Raw genomic sequence first — 8,526 nt, 5'->3', positions numbered from 1 at the left:
GCGGGCCCGGGGGCGGCGCCCAGCTCGGTCCCTTTGCAGCTTGTTCTCCGATCCTCACTGTACCCTTGGGTGGGTCGCGCTGCATTGTCGCCGCCAGCCCACGAGGTGAGTTGGTGCCACGACCCCGCCAAGCCCGCGTCCCCGGGGTAGAGTCCTGGGGCCCCAGCCACAGAGCAGGGTCGGGGCCCCTCATGAGTGACCTTTTCCTTTCGAGGACATGGGGCGCGCTCCTTTTCCCAGGTGCAGACTGCATCCGCTGCCTCCCCACACGCTGGGGCGCTCAGCCTTCCGGCCCAGATGGGGGCCCTGGGCTCATCACCATGGGGCGCCTTCTCCAGCTGTCTAGTTAAGAGGTGGCTCCCTGACTCCCCAGAAGTGGATGCCCCTTCCTCCCCTGTGGGGATACTTCTTAGAAGACGGATTCCCCCCCCTCCTGACATGTGGATCCCTTTGTCTCCCCAGAAGTGGGAGCCCCCCTCCCCTTCCAAATGTGCTGTCCTCTCCCTCCCTCAGACTCAGTTTAGTCCCTGTCCTCTAAAACCACTCCCCACTCCCGTGGGATGCCAGACCCTGAGGCTTCCCCCTCCCCAGGGCTGGGGGATGGGGCACAGCCTGTCATCTCCCTGACAGCTCCAGCCCAGCAGGCTCCCTGCACGTAGGCAGCCAATTAGGAGGAGGGGGCCCCCCTGACCATCTGCACAGAGGCCTCTGCAGATGGCCCTGTAGAGCAGAGCTCAGGACCTGCCTCTCCCTACCTGGGCTCTCCAGCAGTTTCCACTGGGGGCAGACAACAGAGGGGGGTGTGCAGGCCCAGAGCCCAAGCCCTCAGCCCCAAACTGCTCAGATACCACCGGTGAGTTAAACCTCCTTCCACTTGCTTCTGAGGCCCAAGAAGGGGCTCCAAAGGTCTAAGACCCCCAAGTCTGGCTGCGGTGCCATCCCTGCCTCTCCCTACCTGGGCTCTCCAGCAGTTTCCACTGGGGGCAGACAACAGAGGGGGGTGTGCAGGCCCAGAGCCCAAGCCCTCAGCCCCAAACTGCTCAGATACCACCGGTGAGTTAAACCTCCTTCCACTTGCTTCTGAGGCCCAAGAAGGGGCTCCAAAGGTCTAAGACCCCCAAGTCTGGCTGCGGTGCCATCATACAAAATTAGAAGGTTCAGGGCATACAGGTGACCTTGAAACCCTGGAGACCCCTAGCCAAAGGGCCTGCGGTGGGGGTGGAACTCACTCTCCCATCCCCACCCCAGATGCTCTCCAGAGCTGCCTGGAGCTTGGTGCTGAGGAGAGGACCTGGAATTCGGGGGAAACACAGCCCAGGAGGTGCCGGTAAGACCTGGGCCCCTTTCCCAACCTAATTCCAGACTTAGTGTCCGGTCCCTTCTGCAGGCTTCCCCCAGACCACTCCTTGGATCTCAGCTGGGTTCCTCCAGGAAAGGGAGCCCACGGTGAGTAGACCACGGACCCCTGTCCCAAGCTTCCTTCCCTGTTCCCGAGCCTGGTCCCTGGGCACTGCTGTGCGCTGAGGCAGGTGGAGGTGGAGGAGGCTGTGGACCCTTGGCCTCTGCTTGCCCTCTTCCTGACTTTGGTGCTGTGACAGGCAGAAGACAGGCTCAAAGCTGGGGAGACCTCAGCCAGGTTACAGAAGCCTCCTGTCCCTCAGGAGAATAAGATGAGACTCACTGAGACTCCAAGTTGTGATAAACATTTTGCCTAGATTAGCACACTTAGATTTCACAAGAATCTTGTGAGGTGGAGACTGGGCCACTCCTCGTCAGAGGCAGTTCCAACGCTGTACCCTAAGGTGGCACCAGCGCCCCCTGGTGGGCCTCTCTGAGCCTCTCTCTAAACAAGACCCTTTGTTGAGCTCCTCCCTAGTGCCCAACCTTATTCTGGGCACTCTGGGCACTTGTGGGGAGAGCTGAAGGGGTGAGCTATCAGGGAACTTCCAGGAGCAGAGGCCTCAGTGAGCCAGGGTTCTTTACTGATCAGCTGCTGTGCCAGTCACCATGCAAATCCTTCTGAGTGCATTAGCCGGAAGGTAGGCTCTCTTGTCCATATGAGGGTACTGAGACATAGTGAGGTAAAGGACTCCCTGGAGCTGGAGCAGATCAAACGGGTTCAGCTGGCTTCAAAGCCGTGCCCTTGACCCCCTAGAGGGCCCCTGCACAGTGCTCACAGTTTGCAGAGCCCTCCCAGTTCAGCACCTCAGCTCCTGCCTTGAGCCTGAGCCTGAGCCTACCACGGTCCCAGCCAGACAGGACATGCTTGCCTCAGATTTTCTCAGAGAGCATGGGATTGGAAGCCAGAGGCGCTGAGCTGCAGCCTGGGCCCTGCCCCTTCTTGCTTGGTGCTTTCTAGCAAGCCACTTAGCTGCTCGGTGTCACCTAATGTCACCTGGCTCAGAATGATGTGGTGCTGGTGAGGCAAACTCACCTGAAAGCCTGGACACAGCTCTCTTCTTTGTGTCTGCAGCTGATGGCCAGGGCAAGATGCCCCCCTATACCAACTACTATGCCCAGCGCTCTTACCCCATGCCGGATGAGCCCTTCTGCACGGAACTCAGCGCTGAGCAGCGTGCCCTGAAGGAGAAGGAGAAGGGAAGCTGGACCCAGCTGAGCCATGCTGAGAAAGTGGCCTGTAGGTCTCAATATGGGGAGAGTGGGTGGCAGTGGGGGCGGCTTTGCAATGAGCAGCCTGGCAGAAGCAGAGAGGTATGGCAAGGAGAGGACCCCAGTGCAGCCGGATAGCCCCGGACATCTGAATGCACACCTGGAGAGTGAGGTTTATTGTTTTATTCCTTTCTTTCTGTTTTGTTTTGTCTCCCCACCCCCCTTTTGGTAGTACTGGGGATTGAGCCCAAAACCTTCAAACTGAACTACATCCCCAGCCCTTTTAAATTTTGTTTTTATTTATTTATTTATTTATATTTTTTCAGCCCCTTTTTATTTTGAGACAGGGTCTCACTAAGTTACTCAGTTGCCCAGGCTGGGCTCGAACTTGGGATCCTCCAGTCTCAGCCCCCTAAGTGTTGGACTTTCAGGCACGCTCCACCATGCCTGGCTCCATTCATTCTTTAATTAACTCAACCTTTAGGCACAGGGCAAGGCTAGGGCCAAGAGGTGGACATGAGGTCAATCCCTGACTCATGGGCCTCCTAGACCAGGGCGGGTAACTGACACAGGCCTCAGCACTGCAACGCAGGGTCTACGGCTAAGGCAGGCTGTGTCCAGGGGTGAGGGCCGAAAGGGAATCCTGGAGGGCCTCCCAGAGGAGAGCACTGCCAGGCCTGAGAGCAGCATGGGCGTGGTGTCACAGCAGGAGCCTGTAGAGGGCCCTGGCGCCATCAAGCAGGGAACAGAGAGGCAGCAGAGAGCAGGGAGAAGGGGGCCTGACCTCGGGTGGCAGGAGGGACACATAGCCCCAGTGTTGACCGCCAGAGCACCCTGGGTCCACCCTTTGATATTGGGGGCCTCAGTCTCACTCCATGACCAGGGGAATCCTGTGTTCCAGGGGTTCCCAGTGAGAGAGGTGCCTGCTTCTCTTCATTCATTCACTAGGTGTCTCGTTGAGCATCTGCTGCAAGGCCAGGCCCTGGAAGTGTGGCTGGGACCAGCCAGTCCTGCCCCTGCCCTGGAAACTGTGCCCCCCAGTTCTTTCCCTTCCTCTCAGGCCACCTGCCCATCCTCCTTCTGTCCCTCTCTCCCTTTTTTTCCTTTTCAGAAACAGACGTCCACCTTCCCTGCAGCTAAAGTGATGGAGGCAGGATTTGAACCTCCCAGATTGGCACCAGGGACTCTCAGCTGCTGTGCTGAAGAGGTGGTGGGGTAGAGCGGAGCATCAGGGCTCAGGAAAGGGCTCAGACCTCTGACCTGTCCCACCTACACCTCACATCTTCCTCTGTGTTCCCCCTGCTCCCCGCCCCTGCCACCTCCTGCCAACACTCTGGAAATCAGACTCCTCCCCAGACTTGGTCCCGTGTGTGGCTGCACTCCCACTGGATGTCTTGCTATTCTGTCTCACCCCGAGGAATTCTACTGCTGGCTTCGATTTTCCTTTAATTGTGTATTTGCCCATGTATGTAATATACTGAGAAGGGATCACACACATCAGGTGACACTCAGGACTATAATAAAGAAGGAAAGGGGGAGGAAGGGAGGAAGGAAGAAAAAGAAAAGAAAAGGAGAAAACTTAGTTTCCTTCTCCCGGCCTCCTGAGCTGGTCCTTGCGTATTCCTGGGAGAGAAGCTGCTCTATCTCCCGTCCTGATATTCCTCCCTGTCTCCTTTCCTCGAACTCTACCTTTTCACCTACAACACTCTTGTTCTAAGAGTGACAGTGTCACAGACAAGTGGCCATGTCGGCCCCAGCCTGCCCACCTCCGACATCGGTGCTCAAGCCTATTTAGGTTACTTGTTTTTTTGGTACCGGAGATCAAACTCAGGACCTTGAGCTTGCGAGGCAGGTGTGTTGCCACTGAGCTAAATCCCTGGCCCCTATTTAGGTTACTTAACTGTGACTGTAGAGGAGGTGATTGAAAGATACAATGAATGTTCCACCGGCTGCCTCACAACCACAAGGCCCCTAGTTCAATCCCTGGTACCAACAAAACAGTGAGCTAACGAGAGGATCCCACATTAAGGGTTGTACCTGCTTCATCTGCTGTGTGCGTGGAACATGTGCATGGACAAGGAAAAAGGAGACGGGACAGGGGCCTGAGAGGAAGGGCAACAGCTGGGGGCGTTGTTCCAGTGCAAGGGCAGGTCCTGGCTGTCCCAGCCACACTTCCAGGGCCTGGCTTTGCAGTAGAGATGCTCAGTAAGACGCCCAGTGAATGACTGGATGGATGAATAGGGAGTAATTTGAGAGTACAATGGCAATGTGTCTTTTATTGTGATAAATTTCAAAATTTAGACATTCACTGTATTTTATGATCCCCCACATTATGCAAACATTTATGGCAATTTCTGTCAAGTAAAAATATTATTTTGTGTCCTCGTCCACCTTAGTCACTGGATCTCACACCACGGGACTGACTCATGGCTCTTCCCCAGGTCCAAATGATCACGACAGGTAAAGGTTTTGAATCAATTCAGGATTACCAAGGCAGCTACGATGGTGCCACCAGACACTTTGAAAGAGGGCGTCAAGGGTCCAGAATTTAGCTCAGTGGTGCCACCGCCTGCCTCGCAAGCACGAGATCCTGAGTGTGATCCCCAGTACAAAAAACAAAAAACAAAACAAAGCCAGAAGGAAATAGGACTTTTAGAGCCACTTCCAAGAAAGTGGCAAGAATGATAGGGTAAGCGTGTGCAGAGACAGGCAGTGTTCTGAGGGAGATTCATGGCAATGTGTTTTTTATTATAATAAATTGTTTAAAATCTTTGAGCATTCACCAGATTTTTAACCACATCTCATATTTCGACAGTTGGTAGAATGTGCACATTTTAAGCAAAAATAAAAGTTTTATAATTTCAAATACATTGATAGAGAGGGAAAGGGGGGAAAGAGAGGAGCCTCCTGTGTGCCACAGCTGTTCCGGGTGCTGGGAATGCAGCGGTGAACAGCATCCTTGTCCTCTGAAGCTCGAAGTCCAGTAGGAAAGATAAGCAGTAATCAGAAAGCAGATAAATAAAAATACTCAGTGTGAGGGAAGTGAAGGTCAAGAACAGTCCTGATAAAAGTTGCTTGCAAATAAAAGCATGCTTTTGTCACTTTCTTGCCTAAAATCCACCCTCCCCAGTTCCAAGAGAAGAAAATGCAGGGTCCTTCTCCCCTTGGCTGGCCAGGTCCTGTGTGATTTGGTTGCTGTTGGCTCCTTATTTGCCACATCTCAGTCAGCTTCACGCCGGCCACACAGCCCTCACACACTCCTTTCCCGCCCCTTCTGCCTCTGGGCCTGGCTTCTGGTTCTCCTTTGACTCTCCTCCTCCTCCAGTTTTCCAGCCTCAGCTCTAATGTTGCCTCCGCTGAGAGACCTTCTCAGCCACCCAAACTGAAGTGGCCCCTGCTTACAGCCTATTTGGCGTGTGCGCCACCTGGGCCTGTGCCTGAGCTCCACAAACGCAAGAATTTTTGTCTGTTCGTGTCACTGCCACATCTCCAGTCCTGGCCATGCTGTGAATACAGTAGATGCTCACTAAGAATTTGCTGGCTGACCAGCACCTGCTGAGGGGAGCAGGAGGCTGGGAATCCCTGGGGCGAAGTGTTGGCCCTGGGTCCCTGGGATGGATGCTCCTGAGGCCCCTTTCCCATGCCACCTTCTATAGTGTACCGGATCCGGTTCCACGAGACCTTCGCAGAGATGAACCGGCGCTCCCAAGAGTGGAAGACAGTAATGGGCTGTGTCTTCTTTTTCATTGGAACAACGGCTCTGCTGATTTGGTGGCAGCGGGTCTATGGTGAGTGGCCATGCCTCGCCTGGCAGCAGGCCTAGGGCATGCCTTTGTGGTCACATTCACTGGCCATACTCTTCAGGGAATCATACTGGGATTTATGTGAAGAGTTTTAAAATGCCCCCAGAGAGTGTCGGGGATTTAGCTCAATGGTGCTGTCAACTGCCGCGCAAGAGCAAGGTCCAGTGTACGATTCTCAGTACAAAAAAAAAAGCCTCCAGAGAGGTGGAGGGTGAAGGACAGAACATGACTGCCTGGGTCAGAGTGCAGGGAGTCTACCTCTCTGAGCCTCAGTTTCCTCATCTGTAAAATGGCAACAAAAATGCCCACATCCTAGGGTTCTTGTGAGAAGGTGTAGGCCAGTGTGTGGTACTTAGTCATGGCGTTGTTTTATTGATTACTGTGTATTAGCCATGTATTTTCCGGTATACTGTTTCAGCCGCTGCTGTAACGAAAATTCTCAACATACATAAGCTCAAACAAGATAGTTTTTTCCTTTCTGATGCACACAAAAAGGCCAGATAATCCAGATGAATATTGATATCCCACAAAGCAAGCTCCTTTTTAAAAAGTTTTTATTATTGCTGTTGTTGTTGTTTTCAGACAGGTTCTCCCTATGCAGCTTAGACTGGTCTTGAACTCACTATATAGCCCAAGCTGGCTTCAAACTAGCAGCAATACTGCTTCAGCTCCAGAGTGCTGGGATAAGAGGTGTGTGCTACCACACACAGCCTTTTTCTTTTTAAAAGATGGGAGCCTTGAGCCGGGAGTGGTGGCGCACGTCTGTAATCCCAGCACTCGGGAGGCTGAGGCTGGGAGGATCGCTGAGTTCGAGACCAGCCTGGGCTACATAGTGAATAGTGTCTCAAAAGAAAAAGAAAATATGGGAGCCTTGAACTGCTGAGCCTCCTGCCTCAGTCTTCTGAATAGCTAGGATTATAGGCATGTGAAACTTCAAAACAGGTCCTTCTAAAATCCTTACTTTGTATCTTTCATTTTAACATACAAGATGGCTGCTCCAGCTCCTGGTACTTCCGCTAATATCCTATTGGCTGGAGATGGTCATGTGGACTTGCCTTGCTACAAAGGAAGCTGGGAAATGTAGTCTTTGCTGGGAATCACAAGTCCACTTATTTTACTTTTTCTCGGTAGGTGAGATCAAACTCAGGACCTTGTGCTTGCAAGGCAGGCACAGTACCACTGAGCTAAATCCCCAGCCCTTCCACTAAGCTTTTATTTCCTCAGAAGAATGGTTCTCAAAATGTTATCCCTGGACAGACACCACCACTTAGGAACTTGTTAGACATGTGATTACAGACACTTGGGTTGGGTTGTGGAGCCCAGGAATTTTTCTTTTTTTTTTTTTTTCCCGGTGTTGGCAGTGAACTCAGGAACTCATGAATGCTAGACAACTGCTCTACCAGTGAGCCATGTCCCCAGCCCATGTATCCATTTTAACAGCCTTCTGGCTGATTCTGATGCTCACTCACATTTGAGAAGCTCACCGTGGATGAAGAGGACAGGATGCAAGCTGGCATGGTGGTGGAGTTGTATAATCCTAGCTCTCTGGGAGGCTGAGGCAAGCGGATCTCAAGTTCAAGCTCAATCCAGGCAACTTTACAACACAGCAAGATCCTGTCTCAAAATAAAAGATATTAAAATAAAAAGGGGGCAGAGGATATACCTCAGTATAAAGACTCTGGGTTCAATTCCCAGTTTAAAAAAAAGTTGGGGAGAGGATATTGAAGAATGGGCAGTCAGCTTCAACTGTCACCTCTAGTGATCTCATCTTGTTTCCTATGTAAATGTGACAGGAATCCCTGAGCTGCCTGAGGATGTAAATGACAGAGAGCTGGAAACAGCCTCATCTAGTTTGGCACACAGTGGATGCCCATGAAAATCGTTCCCTTTTTGTCATCCTGGGTAGAAGCACCAGGGACAGAGGTGTGAAGGGTTGGGTCAGCTCAGGGGCAATGGGCCAGAGAGCTCCAGCCTCTGCCCTTCTTGACCCACACACTGGGGCTTCTCAAGTCCCTCCACAATGCATCAGACTGTGGAGTAAGTCTTGCCCACTCCAGGGATGGAATCCATGGCTTTCACACTGAGCTACTTTCTTTCTTTTTTTTTTTTTTTT

The 8,526-nt window shown here is 52.6% G+C and overlaps 1 protein-coding gene across 1 annotated transcript in view; it reads left to right on the top strand.

Moving 5' to 3' along the window:
- The window catches only part of LOC104865120, a 10,281-nt gene that overhangs the window by 405 nt on the left and 1,350 nt on the right, over positions 1-8,526 (top strand). Inside the window, exons 2-5 of the mRNA XM_010628481.2 lie at positions 40-105; positions 1,249-1,327; positions 2,474-2,638; positions 6,267-6,398. Coding sequence (XP_010626783.1) covers positions 40-105; positions 1,249-1,327; positions 2,474-2,638; positions 6,267-6,398 — 442 coding nt within the window. The remainder of the gene's footprint in view (positions 1-39; positions 106-1,248; positions 1,328-2,473; positions 2,639-6,266; positions 6,399-8,526) is intronic.

This window comes from Fukomys damarensis, unplaced genomic scaffold (genome assembly GCF_012274545.1).
Source record: "Fukomys damarensis isolate Sample0158 unplaced genomic scaffold, DMR_v1.0_HiC HiC_scaffold_22, whole genome shotgun sequence".
NCBI lineage: Eukaryota > Metazoa > Chordata > Mammalia > Rodentia > Bathyergidae > Fukomys > Fukomys damarensis.
This window is presented reverse-complemented; position numbering and strand designations above follow the sequence as displayed.